The 18413-nt window shown below is 38.3% G+C and overlaps 1 protein-coding gene across 3 annotated transcripts in view; it reads right to left on the reverse strand.

The window, feature by feature from the left end:
* Nucleotides 1-18413, reverse strand: part of kcnh3 (potassium voltage-gated channel, subfamily H (eag-related), member 3) — a 147359-nt gene that overhangs the window by 127818 nt on the left and 1128 nt on the right. The window contains exon 1 of one of the 3 annotated variants that reach the window (XM_055216305.2): nt 17637-18299. The exons of 1 other annotated variant lie outside the window; for it this stretch is intronic. In XM_055216305.2, coding sequence (XP_055072280.2) covers nt 17637-17712 — 76 coding nt within the window. In that variant the 5' untranslated portion in view covers nt 17713-18299. Of the gene's footprint in view, nt 1-17636; nt 18300-18413 lie in introns of those variants that run through there. One more of the 3 variants, XM_055216306.2, reaches the window with a different exon arrangement.

Consider the following 18413-nt stretch of genomic DNA (forward strand, 5'->3'; position numbering starts at 1 on the left):
TGGCACTTGAGTGACGTTTGAACACCCACTGCTGTCACTAGAATTGAGCTAGGCGGGCGTGGTTTCAGCTACCAGCAACCTCAGCTTTACCCATGTCCCGCCTCTTTACCCATTTTCGGTTATCCGTGAGTGATGCGCGGCCAAGATGGCGACGCAGGCAACACCTAGTTTAAGCTTCAAAAATGCTCGTCACAAACCAATGGGTGACGTCACGGACATCACGTCCATTTTTGTTTACAGTCTATAGTTTATTATTAAGTGACTTACAAGTGGTATACATTTTTTATCAGTATGTGCGTCACCTAAGAATCAAACTCACAACTTTTGGTGCTGTTAGCAGTGCTTCATGAGAAAGAGTAAACAAAACAAAAAAATATTTGTTTATTTATATTTTTTGTAGAGCTATTTTTCTTGGCTGTAATAGGAACATTTGACAAATAAATGGTGGACATCTGGCTTTCACCTAGAGGGTAACTCAAGGTTCAGATTGTCTGTAATCCATCAGACCTGTCAAGTTTCTTTGATTCTGTCACCGGCTCAATGAAATATCTCATGGATCTGGGACATCTAACATCACTGTGGCATGCTGGAATTCCAAGGGACCAAGGTAAAGTATCTGGCATTGCACTTCTGTCTACACATAGCCTGAGGAAATAAAAACATTCACACACACATAGATACACTGAAGTGTGTGAGAGTGTGTAGATCACATCCAAAAGGAAAGTCTCAGATAAAAGACCCAAATGTCTGCTTCACATTCTGTGTAAGTCACATATGTGCTCCATCACTCATGTCAGCCTTGTACTGAATTTATCCTTGACACATCACTTGTCAGGAGAAGCTGACTGACAGCTAAGAGGTTTCAACAGTGATGCAACACCACAAAAAAACAAAAACATTTTGGAATTATGTACAGATCTAATTTTTAAGAGTAGAAAATCAACAAAATAGAAAATCTGTCACTGTTCAGCTTTGTGGTATCACATTTTAATGAATACAAACAAGATTTTAAAACTATGGTGATGGAAAAGACTTAAAATATGGGTATAACTAGGGGGCGGTTTCCCGGATAGGGCTTACACTAGTCTCAGACTAAAGTGAATATTTGATCTGGCTTATTTAAAAAAAAAAATTTTACTAACATATCTTGACATATATTAGTGACATTGTTTTGTCTCGAGATGCACACAAGTATTGTTTTTTGTAAGGTTTGTTTGTAAAAACCACTTAAAAGTCCTACAATCACTAAGGCCTAGTCCTGGATTAATCTAAACCCTGTCCGGGAAACCACCCCTAAATGTATTAAAACGTAAAATCTTCCTAACACAAAGCTAACTGTATAGCTACGCATATGCGAGGGTCCGCGAACAGTGTGCGTGACACAATTTTCCGTCATAAAAATAGTATGCGCACATTGTACGCACACAAACAGATTTTTATAACAGTGCATACTTTGTGTTCGTACAGGAGAATGTAGTAAATTATGTTGCCCAGGATATGCACTGCATTTTGACGCAATGCGTTAAACGTCTGTGTAAAGGCAAGACTCAAATAAATTATGCAATACAAGGCCTTGCATTTAACTGAGCATACGTTCTCATAAACGGAAAAAAAGGACTATATTCCGGGCTTAAGGCCTCAAAAGACGTGGAATGTACAGAAGTAAAATGCAGTGGCGGCCAGTGACTTCTTTTTTCGATGGCGCTCGATGCGAAGTTTGTCACAACATGTATGTAGCCCGTCATGTGTGTGGTTCGTAATTTCAAAATATGTGTTCTGCGCATAGAGCGATCCTATGTGCATCACGTGTCTTGTCAAAATAAGTGCCTGCTGCAGACGCATCTAAAGGGTTTAGGATAAAAGAGACGCTCGCGTTTGCCGGATACTCGCATAATCTCATGTGTAATCAGAGTTTACTGTTAAGGTAGTGTCTTGCGTGTATTTTGTGAACGTGAGCGTCTCTTTTATCATAAACGGTTTTGACGCGTCTGCAACAGGCACTTATTTTGACAAAACACGTGATGCATATAGGATCACTCGATGCACAGAACACATATTTTGAAAACACGAGCAACACACATGACACTCAAAACACTTATTTTGAATTTGCGCCCCTCGCATGAGCAGTCCTGCATGAGCCACCACTGGTAAAATGCTAAATTGTGTGAACTACTTTGCTAACTTTGCATCACTTTTTATATATTTATACTAGACATATCAAAGCTAACACAGAGAATTAATTTTATGTTTAATGTTGTCATTTTGACACTGTTCATGCATTTATACAATTTGAGATTAAAACCGTTTTATTCGGCTGTGATCAGAACATTCTGAGCTGATTTAAAGCAATTAGAGAAGCAGCACACACACAAACACACACACACCCCATTTCCCATGAGAAAATCTCACTTATTTAGCTTTTACATAAAATATGTTGTCATTCAAACTGGAGAGTAATCTTTCTTCACATCAACAAAATGAAAAATTTATGATATAAGTCATACTTGAAATATTTTAAATCACTAAAGAATTACAGATTTTGCTCTTTAATCCCGTATTCATCTCAGAAGAGCATAGATTCAAAGGCACAACACCTGCATACTTGCATGAGAAGAAACAAAAAACCTTCTGACCACTGATCTCTGAACAGCTGGACGAGAGATGAAGGGTCAGAGAAATACAGAGCTCTTGTTGTTGTTTGTGCATCACAGTCTGCACAGCCTTTCGACCCAAAGTGACAGTCCTGAGCGTATCCCACAAGGCAGTTTAATGCAGAACATAAGACACCAGGGGACTCTATTGTATTTGTGGCTAATGGAGGTTTTTCTGTGCAAATGTGATGAAATCTATTGGTGTCCATTAAGGCATGTTCTTGTTGAAATGTCCAGAACATCCTCTGGGGAACGATTAGCATGTTTGCCCATTTATCAAGCCCTCTTGGTGCTTCAGGTACTGATGGAGATTCGTAATGTGGGTGTATATTTAAGGGCTGTATTATAATTGAATATATATGAAGTCTATTTATATGATTTGCAATTTTGGAAATCTATGTATTGCAATTTTATACTGAATCTAAAGCAAAATACACAAATAAATATCCTAAAAACTATTTATTTCTAATGAGGCACCTGACTTTTGCAGGGTACCAAATGCTTTTCTTCTCTGGACATTTTTGCTTGTTCTTTCTTGTCATTCAGGTTCCAATTAAGGAAGTCAGCCAGCTGCCTTGAGAAACAGAGGTCCAGAGAGGCCAAAACCCCAACAATCTGACACACACAAGACTTCTCTGGAGAACAAACACGTCTGTAAACATGTGCAAGTCCAGGAAACCAAGACAGGTACCTCAGTTTGTTTGGAGGTTAATGAAGATTAGGGAGTATTCTGTGTCTTCTGTGCGGGTTTACTGTAGTTAGCTACACTAAAATGGTATCCGAAAGTTAACAAAATGTGACCAAACCTCCCTTTGGCATATGCTTTTTAGGAAGCAAATCAGATCTTGCAAAGCCTATGAATTATAAGCAAAACATGTGAAACGTTAACCTGTCAGAACTCTAAAAATCAATCCCTCAACAAAATAAATGAAAAGTCTAATTACAGTTGTCTTTTTTTTGACATTATAACAAATTCAGTGGTGATGCTGGCAGGCATGCCAAAAACAAGCTTCAGAAATCTATGGCATTCATAAATTATTACCATTGAATAATTCACATGGCCAATTAAAAACGCGAGTCTCGAGTCTAATACTACCGGGCATATCAATAAAATGTGAACCCATATGAAAATCACTAGTCTGACTTCAAGGAAAAGATTAATGATGTAAACATACAATTTAAGTATGCACACTACATAGTTATGTTACCCTAATACACACACTTCGCAAACTTAAAGCAATCTGTAAGACTGTAAACAAAACTAAGAAACCAGCCACAGCAGAGTTTAACTCATGCATAATTCACAATCTCTGGCCACTTGTGTATGCTCCATATGAATGGACAATAAAATTCTGCCTACTCAGTTTCTTTTGTAAAGCCACTGTTGTTTGATGTGCTTTCAAAACACTGCTGGAACATTATAGTTTTTTAACTATGTGAGAAAGAAAAGCTTTCACGAGCGGAAAGTCAAACACACCGAGCAAACGTCCTGACAGGAGCAGCATTCTAATAACTGAGCTAATGCATACGCTTGATTTTGACAATATGTGATTTATTTGTAAAAGAAAATCTATTGTATTATTACCTTTAAAATCTCTTTGGACAGCCAGAAAGAAAAAGAAATAATTACTGGTCTATAACCACGTTCAGTATTTCACGGACGTGAGTACACCCCTTACATTTCCGCAACCATTTTACAACTCGCAACACACAGTGAGGATCAATGATTGTTATTTATTGAAAGGCAGTTGTTTTCTGAAAAAAAATTATACCTTGCACTTGATGATAGCACATTGTGTTAGAAGCGAGGGGCAACCTTCTGATCTCTCTGATGAAGCCAATACAAAAGTGACTTAAACTGCAATTCATCGACTGGCCGCTTGAGGCTGGCTCCAAAAGGGAGTTAATTCCCATAGACCTCCGTGTTAAAATGCCCAACTTTACAGCAGAAAATAATGTTTACCTGGTGCAAAAAGTGTTTTTGGTCTATATAGCTCATTTTGCCCTTCATGACAACTGTTAGGGGGGTGAATTTTTTTGTAACTCATCCATTAAAATGATATTAATCCTTAAACTTCTGCATTATTAAGGGCGTGGCCACTTAAGTGAGGGGTGAACTGCTAGCCTGGTTAAAACCAGACCATTCTCAGTAGTATCTGAGTTATGGTTTGGCAAAGCTTCATAGACAAATCATTTCCAAGGGGCCGTCACCAACAGACGTCTCTCAAATGCCTCTGTGTCCAATTGGATAGACCTTAAACCAATCACAGCGATAAAGGAGATGATGTATGCAGAGCTATATCAGACTTTTGCCGGATCCAGTAGGTAAGACAGCGATAACATGTTTTTTTTTTTAGATATGAAGGCTTCGAGTGTTGTTCTTTGCTTGGGTTTTAACGAAAAGGAAAAGTTTAAATCGATTAAAACAGACGCGATAGCTCATTCGAACAAGTTACGTTCCACGGGCGGCATCCATCTTTGAAATGTACAAAATCTGCTTCACCGTCGCTGCACTGTCGACATCGTGTAAAGCCCGCCCCAGCGTTTCTGATTGGTGCCACGATTTCTCTGCATTAGAAATGGGCTTGAATGGCCTCTTTGCTAGACTACTTGCAGAGCAAATCTAAATTTGCCGGAAATTGTCTGGGTTTTTCCAGGCTAGTGAACTGCCACTGCTGTTACTAGAATCGAGCTAGGCGGGCGTGGTTTGAGCAACCAGCCACATCAGCTTCACCCATGTCCCGCCTCTTCACCCGTTTTCGGTTATTCGCGAGTGATTCGAGATGACGCGCACCGACAAAGCCTACTTTAAGCTTCAAAAACGATCTTCAAAACCCAATGGGTGACATTTTTACAGTCTATGGATAGAAGTGGACAGTCAAAAAACTAAGGGCTCTATCTTACACCTGGCGCAATGCAGCGCAATGTGCGACGCAAGTGTCTTTTGCGTGTTTCGCAATTATAATTTTCACGTTTAGCGCCGTGTTGTTTAAATAGCAAATGCATTTGCGCCCCCTTTTGCGCCCATAGGCGTTCTGGTCTGAAAATGAGGTGTGTTCTGGCGCATTGTTGGCGCGCTGCTATTTTGAGGCAACTAAAATAGACTACGCCATTGACCAACAAAAACCTGGTCTAAAGTCTAAAGTCTAAAGTCAATGGCACAATATGTTTTTTGTTATTTAAAGAGCGCATTAGTAATATGTGCCTAAACGGGACGACAACACGGGTTTGCTTAACACATACATGAATGAAAACGGGCTTTAAAGGTTTTAATGAAAAAATAACAATTTCAATAAAAGTGTAAAACAACACAATTATTTAACATTAATCTTAAACTGGGGATCTTCTTCCTCCGCTTAGTTTTTCAGTTTACAAAGTCCGTCATCTAAATAGGGATTAGACATAGCGCCAGCGCAAATGGCTTTTAAAGGGTATGAGAGCTGAGACTCTCATTGGTTTATTGCACGTTACGCCCAAAATACTCCCATTAATCATTTAAAAATAGGACCAACCCTTTTCGACCATGCGCTCAGCGCACAAACCATTTTTCCCATCATTAATCAATAAATTAGCAAAAGTGGATTCGGACATCCCCTCTTAGACGTTGCGCTGTGCGCTTTAGACAATGTGCTTAGATCGTTAAAATAGGGCCCTAAATGTGTGCAAACAACCTATTTTTGCCTTAGGTTCTAAAGGGTTAATCACTTTTGTTGCCAGCTATTTTGACAATAATGGATGTATGTTAAGTTATTTTCAGAAGACAGTAAATCTATACTGCTACACAAGCAGCACATTGACTACTCTAAAATATATCCAAATTATTTATAGTATTGTCCCTTGAGAAGATATACTAAAATGGTTGCTGAAATGTGAGGGGTGTGCCCACTTTTGTGAGATACTTTATATCAAGGAGATTTTTGGGTGCAGATGGTGTAGTAAAAGTCAAAGTCCCTTTAGAGAAGGTGCACCACTATGCGGCCATGTTTGTCATGCTTCCGGGCAGTTATTTCAGTCATGTAAGACTAACGTCCAATCTACTTGAATGGGGAAAGACAGATATTTCAAAAATCAGATGCTAAAATCACAATGAAACAACATATTTCTGACCAACAATCAAACCTGACATCAACTGTACAGTACCATAACTTTTGTTTCTTAAGCTCAAATTGCGCTAAAAATACCGGAGTAATTTCAGCTAATGCACATGCGCTCAGGTTGGCAAGCGCCGCACGCAACTCTGCATAGAGCCCATTTCCCAGAGAATCGTCAGTATTTATCGATTGTTGATTGGTTTTTAATTGGAAGGCGGGACTTCCGTTGTCAGATTGGCCATATTGAGAATTGCATTGTTCCCTATTCATAGTAATAGCAGTGCTCAATCTTGTTATATCCAATAGCAGTATGACTGTTTTTCCTCATCAGGACCATGGACAGCGACTTTAAGCCACATACAGACTTGTGTTCATCTTTTCCTACATGGATTTATCTAAACTAAAGTAGACCAATATATAATTTATTCTATTCATTGTAAAGAAATTCATTAATCTCAATGTAAACGGTGGCTACCCTGCTTTCACTCATTAGTGTCTGCATGTTTAACTTCAGTTTTGCATTTCAGAACTCGACAAACATCTGGATATGTCTTCTTCGTATATCTAAACCCTAAAGATGATCTCTTTAGAGCCTTTGGGCTTTGCTGGGTCGTACTCTTCAACATGTTGGTGTGTGTATTAAAGAGGAAAGTTCACGGCGCATTCGCCTCTGATGGAGCAGAGGATATTTAATCAACTGAATTCCATCTGCTGCGGTAAATGTCTGCCCGTGTTCAAAGCGGAGCCAATTACCGGCTGATTCGTTGAGGCCTGGCCACAGTGAGAAACGTGGGAAAGAGGGAACAGCGTGCGCTCAACTGAGGCTTAGTGTTTTTGTTCTGTTTACCTGTCATTTAAAGAGGGCAGAGTGATTTCTAATTTCATTCTATGAAGTCTGAGTCATCTGTAACATTGTAAAGCTTTAAAATGCTTTAGAGAAACGTATAAACAATTTGCTTAACTTGCATCACAGCTACCGTATACTCGGTGTTGGTTACGTTCACCCGGCATGAGTAAATGTTCATGCACATACAGTAAATGCACATGAAGGTGATAGTCAAAGACAGATGTTTTATATCACAGATGTTTAACTAGGGCTAGGGTAAAATTATACAGAGCTCAATTGTACCAAGAAATAGAGATGAGTAATTACTCTCATGGAGTAATTCATTGCTAAAGTTAATTAATAATTGAGTCTGAGGGCCTGACATGATGGCTCATGTCATTCTGCACAACACTTCCACATGTGTCCCCAGAGGGGCGCGCGGAGCGAGTGTTTTAAAGCAAGACAGCATCTGTATCGAAGGCAGTAGATGCTTGACATTTGGAGTCACAGTAGGTCACAGTAAGTTAAATCAACAGCAGATTGTTACGCAACACACACCTCAGGACCACTGCGACCAGTTAAACTTAATGACAAGCAATTACCTCCTGCAACACAACATACTATTACTTCTGCATCTGTGTGCAAGTTTTATTTACTGAAGCATTTCACAATCCCTAACTTCACTCGCTTACATGAAAGATCAATATCCTTTAAACATCCACACTGTCAGAAAATATGGTCCCAAGCTGTCACTGTGGCAGTACTCTTTAAAAACATCCTAATATGTACAGATACAGATGTCTATACCAATACATTAAAGGTACTAATAAGCACTCTTTGATACCAATTTGAACCTTTTTTGAAGGGTACCGCTTCAGTGACAACTAGTGACCATTAAAAGTGCATACTAGACCAATGCTTGTATACAGAGTGGCTCACTATTTTGAAAATTAATTTGCTTCTGTATGAATATCTCTGCATACAACAACAGAATACCACACAATTGCCACTTCTTAAAGAAAGACATCACAAGCTTTTCACAAAACGTTTCATTGCTATGTGAGAGATCACACGCAAAACATTACCAGAATACTGACACGAAACACTGCACTCTTTCTTTCTCTCTCTTCGATGACAGTGACTTTGATCCTGGTCGACAAACCTGCGATTGTCACTGCCACTTTTCCTGTCACCTCACACGCCTTTCTGGCTCGTTCGCAAATCCCTCCCTCCACCATCTGTGAAGCAGCAAACTGAATCACACTGAGACGCGGCCTAAAGATTTAACAGGTGCAGGTGTAAACATCCAAATCTATAACTCAATGATAACTCTATGTTTTAATTATTTGCATATTTTGCTGTATATTAATATTAATAGCTGGCTGAAGAGACCTGAAATAAAATTTAATGAAACTGTTTTATTAACTGTTCATTAAAGGGGACATATCATGAAAATCTGACTTTTTCCATATTAAAGTGCTATAATTGGGTCCCCACCCCAGTGCTTGTATCAACCTAGAAAATGTGTCAAAGATCAACCCAGTAACTTTTTTTGGTAAATTATTCTCTGCAAGCATGTGAAATAAAAGGTGATTGAAATTTGGCTCTTCTTGTGATGTCAGAAGGGGATAATACCGCCCCTTAATCTGCACTAACCAATCACAGCACTGCCATTTGGTGCAGAGGTCAACTCATTTGCATTTAAAGGGACACATCCAAAATGGCACATTTTTGCTCAAACCTACAAAGTGGCAATTTTAACATGCTATAATAAATTATCTGTGTGGTATTTTGAGCTAGAACTTCACATACAGTACGTACTCTGGGGACAGCAAAGATTTATTTGACATCTTAAAAAAGTATTGTGAAATGTCCCCTTTAAAACTGGCATACTGTAATGAGCGCTACATGGTCATATTGATCATCTCTCTTTTTTACAATTGGAGGTCTTTCTATCCGCAAATGAAATTCTACTTCACAAGAAAAGAAGTTTCCCAGTCAAAAAAATGCTGGAGTACTCTTTCTACCTTAGCAGTCAATGCCCTTTGGCACGAAAGAGCTTGAGAATATTTCATTCATTAAGGATTCATTGGGATTCTTCAAAACATTGCCTGAAACTAAACCAGTCATCTGTCCAGAGACTCTCAAGTACTTCGAAGGTTCTTCTTCTTTGACTTGTTTTCTCGGTCTAACTTCCCTTAAAAAGCTGCAGTATCCTCCACCTATATTTTTTTGTGTTCTGCTGTACCTTTACATTTTTACTGTATATTGTTTTTTATGCCGTGGTAGCAAAACTTCCAGAGCATGTGCAAAATATATATCTTGTATGCTCATGTGCAAAAACAACATGAGACATAAGCTTTTCATTTGAATTACATTTTTTTCACAAATTAAAAAATTAAACCAAAAACTCTAGTTGATACTGTAATGAAAGCTTGAGTCTACTGAATACATGCGTAACATCCCGCCAGCTAGTACATGTCTATTTCCAAGAAAGCTCATGAAAAATTTGTATCATAATGATTATTGTCTTATTTCACAGATCACAGTTCATTTCCTAAGCCTGTTGGTTATTTCTTAACAGTTTAAACGCTATAAAACTTTAATAGACTGTTATGAATTGAGCATTAATTAGCCAGACATAGCAGACCTTCCGTTCCAGCAATTACACTTTATGGCATCAGACTGCCACAATAAAAAAAGAAACCTTTATTTATTCATTAGGAAAGTTTTGTCTTTGCTTAGCCAACAGACCAACGAAAAGGAGTTAATTAATTCAAACCAATTAGTCACTGTGACATACTAGCTGTCAAAGAAATTCTGCCTGTTGCAAAATGTGTTTGCGTGTCTGAGTGTCTGCTGTCATGATGTTAGAGAATATTTCTGGAATGTAACACCGCAAAACATGCAGAGGTTTTCTCAGTTCCCATTAACAGGCCTCTCTGATAAATACAGAATCATGCATTTAGATATACAAATAGCATTTACAGTATTTAGCATGTCAAAGAAAGAGTAAATTCTGGCCAAGCATTATTAAACAGGCAGTCTGACTTCCTTTGGTAGCCTTTGGTAAATCGTCGCTGTCCGATGAACACCACCTATGTCCATTTTGCAGATTTTGAGACTTTTTGACGGATTGAATGTCCAGGTTCATTTCCGTATACAGTATGCTTCACATATCTATATGGCCAATGAAAAGTTGTGAAATCATGTCATCTGATTGTCACGTATATCCATTTGGTGTCAAAGCTGTCAATCATGCCGCATATCTCCCGCCCGGTGGAAGCATCTCGCCGGTCTCGTGAAGTTTCATCGAAGCTCAGCACTGGATAGCCGAATAAACATAGCCTGGTGAGACAATGACTTTCCTTCATCGACTTTCCTGACGCCAGACGTACGTCTGAAGTGACAAAATTACGGTAGGACTGTGCAAACAACGTATCTGTTTAGCATTACCATGTCAGTGTATTGATTCATTGTCCCTTCATTGCAAAAGACATTTAATAAATGTATAATTTATATTAAATAAACTAAGTTTATCTAATAAACTAAGACGTATCCATCTGTCAATATGAAACGCGACTTTCTAATTAATTATCGGAAAAACGCCTATTGACCACCGTTACTGTAAAATATGCACGTATGTCCATTTAAACTCAAATTTGGTCAAATGTGGATTATATCATTACACTGGCAAAAATATGGTTACATGTAAAAATGCTGTACCAAGTACGACAACGCTACATTCAACTGCTTTTGAAATACGGTGGTTTTTTCACTTCCTGAAAAGTAACCGTTTTGGACATACGTGAGTTTCATCGGGCAGCGACGAAATGCTATATGTTTAATTATAAGACAATTTTTACCAACGTTTTTAATAGCAGTGGTGTAACTACTAGGGCTGTCACAATGATTAAATAATCATCTCATCGCGATTTATTGACCTCATCGAGATGATTTCAGATCACTGCAATGATTGCACATCTCTCTAAAAAACACAAGGAGGAGCTGCAGCGCCTGTATAAACGAGACTGTATCAGATTACTTTTAAATAGCCTCTTGTGGTTTCTTGTTTTTTATGAATAAGGCCGTAACAGTAATCTGTTATAAATTAGAAATGTGAAGGAAATATGCCATAATACTAACAAAATAACAATAATAAATTATTATTATTATTATTATTATTATTATTAACAACATATTCCTGTAGCTAAACATTGTGTTATCTTGCAATCTTGTAAGGATTCTGTCTTAGTGTCGGGTGCTTGTTCAGAATGCTAAATTTTGGTTTGTGGTTGGACGCCACATCCATAATACACAAAGGGTTATGACAGGAATGTCAACTTTGATACTTATTGTGTTAGCACAGAATGATCTCCACGACACATCTCTCAGGTCATTCACAGCCTGACTCTCTCCGTTTCTCTCTGAATTGTTGTCTCTCCAGCGGCCAGTGTTTTCTTGTATGCTGTTTATAATGAGGGGCAGATTGTGCCTAACCGTGGAGTCAGAACGCTACCCTGGAGACTCCTAGGCATTCAAAAAAACTGAAAGAGAAAAACCGTCCCCACTTGTCATACTAACGTCCTGAGACAGCCGTAGCCAGTGCTGCTTTAAAATGCCAAATGGACAGCTGATGATTGTTGATTATTGTTACCCTCTTTGCATCCAAAAATACAGTTCGCTCTCAGATACAGTTGCTGCAACTATTCACCAAAAATTCGCCATGGTAACCATAGTTAAAAATACCATAGTCACTGCAATTTTTGTTACTACACTGAAGCTGTGCTAAATAGGTATCAGCTACTACTACCACCCAAAAATGTTTACTATCAAGAAAACGTATGATTTTGCAATAGTAACAATAACTTCTATTTTTCGTGGAAATGGTTCAACCGACAGACAGACACAAAACTGTATATAGACAGGAACTAGATGACATCTGACTGCTTCACACAGGTGCAAGAAAACTGGTGCAAAAAAGTGGCTGACTGGAACAATACAAAAGAGGGGTCTCCAGCTTAAATGCTGTGTGTGTGTGTGTGTGTGCGTGCGTGCGTGCGACAATTAATATACGATGCCTTAATAGAGGGTATGCATATGACATCACCGTCGTCGAGAGGGACGGAGGTTAAACCCGCTGAGTGGCAAAAGACAGAGCGGCAGCATTTGAGTACAGCGTGACATCTGCGAAAACACGGTGAAACGCGTCGAAATGGGAAAAAGCTGTTGTGCGATAGACTGTACTAACAGATTAACAAGAATCCGAAGCTATCGTTTTACAGACTGCCAAAAAACACCGAAAGAGAAGTAAATTGATCGTTCATGCTATCATGCCAACGTCCACAGACCACAGGTGGGTTGACAAGTTGCTAGCGTCACTATCAGGTTTTACTTTCTACTTAAACTTATTTTTTCAAGTATTTGTATTTTATCCGTGTTTTTCTTTGGAAAACATACACATCCAAAGTATATTATCATAATTTTTACTCTATTACATTTCCTAAATACAAGTTTTGTTTTACATTTAATATTTAAGTACATTAACATACTATTACTACACAGTTTTAATGTAATTAGGTATTAAATACATTTTTTATATGCAATATTGAAGAATACACAGTATGATTCTATGCTTTAGAATGTAGTGAAGTATCATTTTTCTCAATACAAACACTCTAATAAAGCACAAATGCTTGGAAAATGTAACTAATGTAACTAAGTATTGTCCACCTCTGCTATCAAGTTTAACTAAATTTTAATTTAAGCTGATAATAGTCCGTTTTACTGGCATTTTCGCAGCACCCGCAATGAAAACCAGCCATTTTGTTGGACGTTTGCCACTCGATGGGGCGAGTTCCGGCGTGGTCACGTGGAAAAGTGACGTCAATGCATACGTCAATATATAAAGGCATGCAGGCTCGATTAGGGTATTTGAGACCCCCATTGCCATCAATATGAGTACTACAGTTTGAACAGATCACAACATTCATTAGACTTTCCTTTTACCTAAAAAAGCATAATTCTTTGTTCAAATTACTTTGAGATTGCATTGTCTCTGCATAACTGTAAACAGGAATGATTGGCTGTTTGGGATGCAAAGCATTATAGTATACGTTGTGTTTTTCTCAACCTCATTTAAATATTTAGTAGGCTAATGCAATGACAATAAAATATTTTTAGTGCGGTATAGTGCCCAAATGCTTTATGGGGCCGCCGTACATTACCAGGAGAGCCAACCTTCAAAACTTAGTTACCAAATATTAAGACCACATGAAATTGGCCAAAGACTATTATCAGGAAGCAAACTGAGTCAGTCTACAGGTATGTTTTTTTGCTTTCTTGTCTGATTTCATGATTTAGAGGGATAGTTCGCCCAAAATGAAATCCTGTGTTGCTCTGAACCTGTAGGAGCTGTTGAAGAGAAAAGTAGATATTTTGATAAATGATGTAAGCACACAGTTGACGGTACACATTGATTTCCATAGTATTTGTTTTTCCTACAATTGAAGTCAACTGGGTGCCATCAACTGTGTGCTTATAACATCATTTATCAAAATATCTTCTTTTGTGTTCAACATAATAGGGAAACTCATACAGGTTTAAAAACATGAGGGTGATGATAATAAATGATGACAGGATTTCAATTCTGGGTGAACTGTCCCTTTAACAACGCTCAGAAAGGCTGAGATTCTTGACACTGGCGGTAGATAATTATGATGACTGCATTCGTTTGCTGGGGGGGTGTAATTAGCTGTGTGTTTGGTGAATGGAAAGGCCTGAATTTATTCTGTCTAAAAGATGATGATCGCTCCGGAAGACTGTTTGACTGAATGCGGTTGACAAAAGAGAAATTACATTCTTTTGAAACCAAAGCCATTCACAGTTCACATTTTGCCTGGCAGGCTTTGCTTAGCTCATATGCAGATCAAGGGTTAAATGTGCAGCAAGAAGTGATGTGTAGGAATCAACACATCTATGACAGACAAAAGAGGGTCTGTCCGGTATATTTAATCTATACATCTATAGATAACAACAACAAAAAAAATCTATCTTGCTTGGTTGTAAGTTCAATCTGAATAATGCACTAAGACTTTGCATTTTGAATGTAGACTCACTGGATGTTAAAACCATCACTTTCGGGCAAATTCTGTGAATTTGAGGCACCCTACAGTATTAATAAAGTCTTATCCCCGTCTCTCTGAGCCTGTCTTTGAACTCCGCTCCAATGGCAGCCATCCAGCAACATAAAACTCTTGCCGTTTCTCTCCTTTCCTCTCGCATCAAACAGCAGAATAAAACCTTTGATAATGCATCTCATTGAGCTTAAACCCTGCTGACCAAACATCATATTCCAGCTAGATGGCAAGCGTATTTTTGGTGTTAATCTGAGTTTTAGCCTTAAACAGCCTTGACTGAAAAGCAATAAGTGAAAGAATAATTTGTTGGTTGCTTGTTTGAATGTTTTGCTCTTCCTTGGAGGGGGGTTTGCTCCCCATCCCAACATTAAAACTCATCGGTCTAAATTACTGCTTCACACAGCTGTAGAAACTTTGCGTCATCACGCTGCTCCTGGTTAGTACACTGTGTAATTATGTTGATGAGTGAATAATCTTTCGGCAAGGACATTTAAACAAGAACAAGGGATCTCCAGAAGGTGTTTTCCTATACTATTAATTCTACGCTGTTTTCCATTTCATCTCATTTTATGTACATATATTCAAAGCGTCTCTTGATACAGTTTAGATTCATTGATTTGTTTGCTCTTCACTGAACAAATAAATGATAAAAAAACAGTGCTGCATTTCTGTAACAAAAGCATAGGACATACGTTTACAACACCAAGGTTACAAAGTAGTGATAGACCGATATATCGTCCGGCCGATATATCGGGACGATTTTTGTGTGTTTTATGTGTATCGGCATCGGCCGATACGTGGCTGCTACGGCTGTGCCGATTAATCGCGCAAATGCACGTTTTCTCAATGAATGGATTTGAATGAATTACGGTGAAATGCTGCCACATCCAAAAGCCAGAGGGCGCTCTTGTGTAGAAACACCATTTGTGCCACAGAAGAAGTAGAATTACAAATGCTATTCCAGGAAATGTTTAAAGGGATATTTATATCGCTGTTCTTCAGAATGTTTCGGGTATTTTCATGATAATAAAAAATATTTTGAATGATTGTGTTTGACGAGTGTTGCTTTTTTAAATTCACATTATAAATGACTCAAACTCATAGTGATTTTAAATTGATAAGGAATTTCTACTGATCACAGAGCCTTAGTACACGCACAAGCTGTGCATGAAACACAGAATCGGAGCCTTGCGATTCAGAATCAACTTCAGGCAGGTCTTTTTAACGGGGAACGCGATGTATCGGCACAGCCCTGCGATTTTTTCTGCCATTATTTACAGACAAAACGCTGGAAGCCACAAGCGATTACAGGTCATGTGACTTAAAACAACCAACCTTTCCATGACAACATCAAAAGCTCGGCCTATATCATAGCTGGACAAAGCAGGTTTTTATTTCTCATCTCTATATTGGTAGTAGTAAAGTGCTAGATATCAATATTCTTTGCTGATAGTTCCTCGTCATTGTGGAGAGTACATATGTCCATAGCACCCTCACCTGTTTTTACAATTTGTTAAATATAGTTTAAATAAGTTCAATAAATGATACTTTTTTAAATTGAGACTTGTAACATTTGACATCATCGTTGTGTAATTTTTATGATGTAAATTGAGTGAGCAAAAGCAGTACCGCTTCCAAATATCGGCTCAAAAAAATGGGCAGCCTGTATCGGTCATTGGCTAAGGCTGATGAAACAAAAATCGGAATCGGAATTTAAAAAAATCCATATCGGTCGATCCCTATTACAAAGGTGATCACAAAAGGTTCAATTTAGAGTGAAGCATATCATTAAGCATTGACACATGATGTCCAGATCTTTAACCACAAGATTGCACCCCCTCCACACTAAAAGAGTTGGGATCAGTCCTCCATTGGACAGAATCAAGCCACTTTAAATGTTAGTGACCCTCTGTCCACCCACATGGCCACTGCGCATCCTGAGACTGCACAAGTTACTCATCCCTTCTGTTCAAAAATACGTAAACACTCAAAAACGATTCTACTCTGTACGGAAGGGTTTAAGTGTGGCCTCTCACAATCACCTGCAGTAAAAGGAGAGTGACAAATCCACATTTTCCTCTTGAATAGATTATTAACCTTTTTCACATCCCCAACCTCTGCTATTTAACTTGTTGAACAAGACTTCAAATGAAATATACGTTTAATAAAAATGTTTAAACGTTACTAAAATAGCTTCTGTTTTTCAGATTATGCCATTATTTAAAAAGTTGAGAATATATTGTGTAAATGCCAAAGAACAGATTAGACCACAGACCAGCCTATAAGCAAGCAACCAAACCAAAATACACATGAGACAGAAAATGAAACTATAAATCTCTTTCTTTAAGTTCAATCAAGCATTACCAATACAACAGTGATAAAGTACTCGCCTGTTAAGGATAGCTGACAAGAGGGCATTTTTTTAAGGAAAGTTTAAGGAAATAAAGATATTAGATGTGCCTGGTTGTTAATTAAAAATGTACATTTTTACAGTTTATTTAAACAGTCTGGCTGTATATCAAATCTTTATAAATTAAAAATATTCAATGTAGTGTCACATATAATTTTAAAGTTAAGATGATATACATTAAAATCATTTTTTTCTATACATTAAATTTAAAAGCACAAATATTTGGAATTTTCCACATATAAAAATCTATTTGTCAAACTATTTTGTCAAACTGCTACCACTGTTGGAAATGGTGTATCAACTACCATAACATTTTATTAGACAAACAGCTGAACAAATTTGGTAATTATTTTAAAGCTTTGTTGACTGAATCAAACGATTTTACATTTCCACGTGGACTCATTAGTGTTCAACTGTTGCAGTTAAGGCACTAGTGCAAATAGTTTGTAAAATTTGCGCAAAACACTAAGCCCATGTCACTTTGTTCAAGGAATAAGTTGGTAAGTTCTGCGCACTTACGGGTGCCATCGAAACGGGTGGCGATGGTGTCGAGGAAGGTATTCTGCGGGGCCAGCAGACCTCTCATCACGGGCATCCTGGTGCGGGTAGACTGCGTCCTCCGAACGCCTCTGCGACCCGCCGGGGCAGAGTCTTGTTCAGCCCCGAACCCGGGTAAGAATCTGGATGTTCCGGGCGCGCATCCTAGACCCTGCAGGAGCGCCCCGATTCGTGATACGCGCGGCTCCACTTTGGCAGCTCAACAGTGACCATATCCCTCAACGGAAAACCCACATATCTGCCTTATAGCATTGCATAAAGAGAGCGTAAATCCAACTAAGTGTCTTTCTGAATCAGGTGTCTGGAGATTAGGTAAACCTGTGCGTAACGGCAGCCCTGGAGACTGGAGATCTGGTGAGGCGACTGCGCACTGATGCCGTGTGGACTCCTCTGTGCCACCAGGCTCCTTTCTCTCTACATCTATTATATTACTGCCTTTCTCTAGTTGCTATAACCAGCAGCAGTCATGTCACGTGGTAAGCGCACTACTGAGATGGCGAGGACCATTTAACTCAAGTAACAGTCAGATTGTCCACAGTTGATTTTTTTCTGAAGAGTTGAAGTTAATTGAAAAGTAATTTTTGGAAACTGCTGTTTGTATTTGTTGCTTAGTTAGTTGTTTGTATTTGTTGCATTTGTATACATTTCCTTTTGTTTAATTTTATTTTCATTTTATCTTTAAATCGTGTTTTTGTAAATGTGTTATTATGGATGTCATGCTATTTATGCAAATTTATT

This window comes from Misgurnus anguillicaudatus, chromosome 17 (genome assembly GCF_027580225.2).
Source record: "Misgurnus anguillicaudatus chromosome 17, ASM2758022v2, whole genome shotgun sequence".
Classification (NCBI taxonomy): Eukaryota; Metazoa; Chordata; class Actinopteri; order Cypriniformes; family Cobitidae; genus Misgurnus; species Misgurnus anguillicaudatus.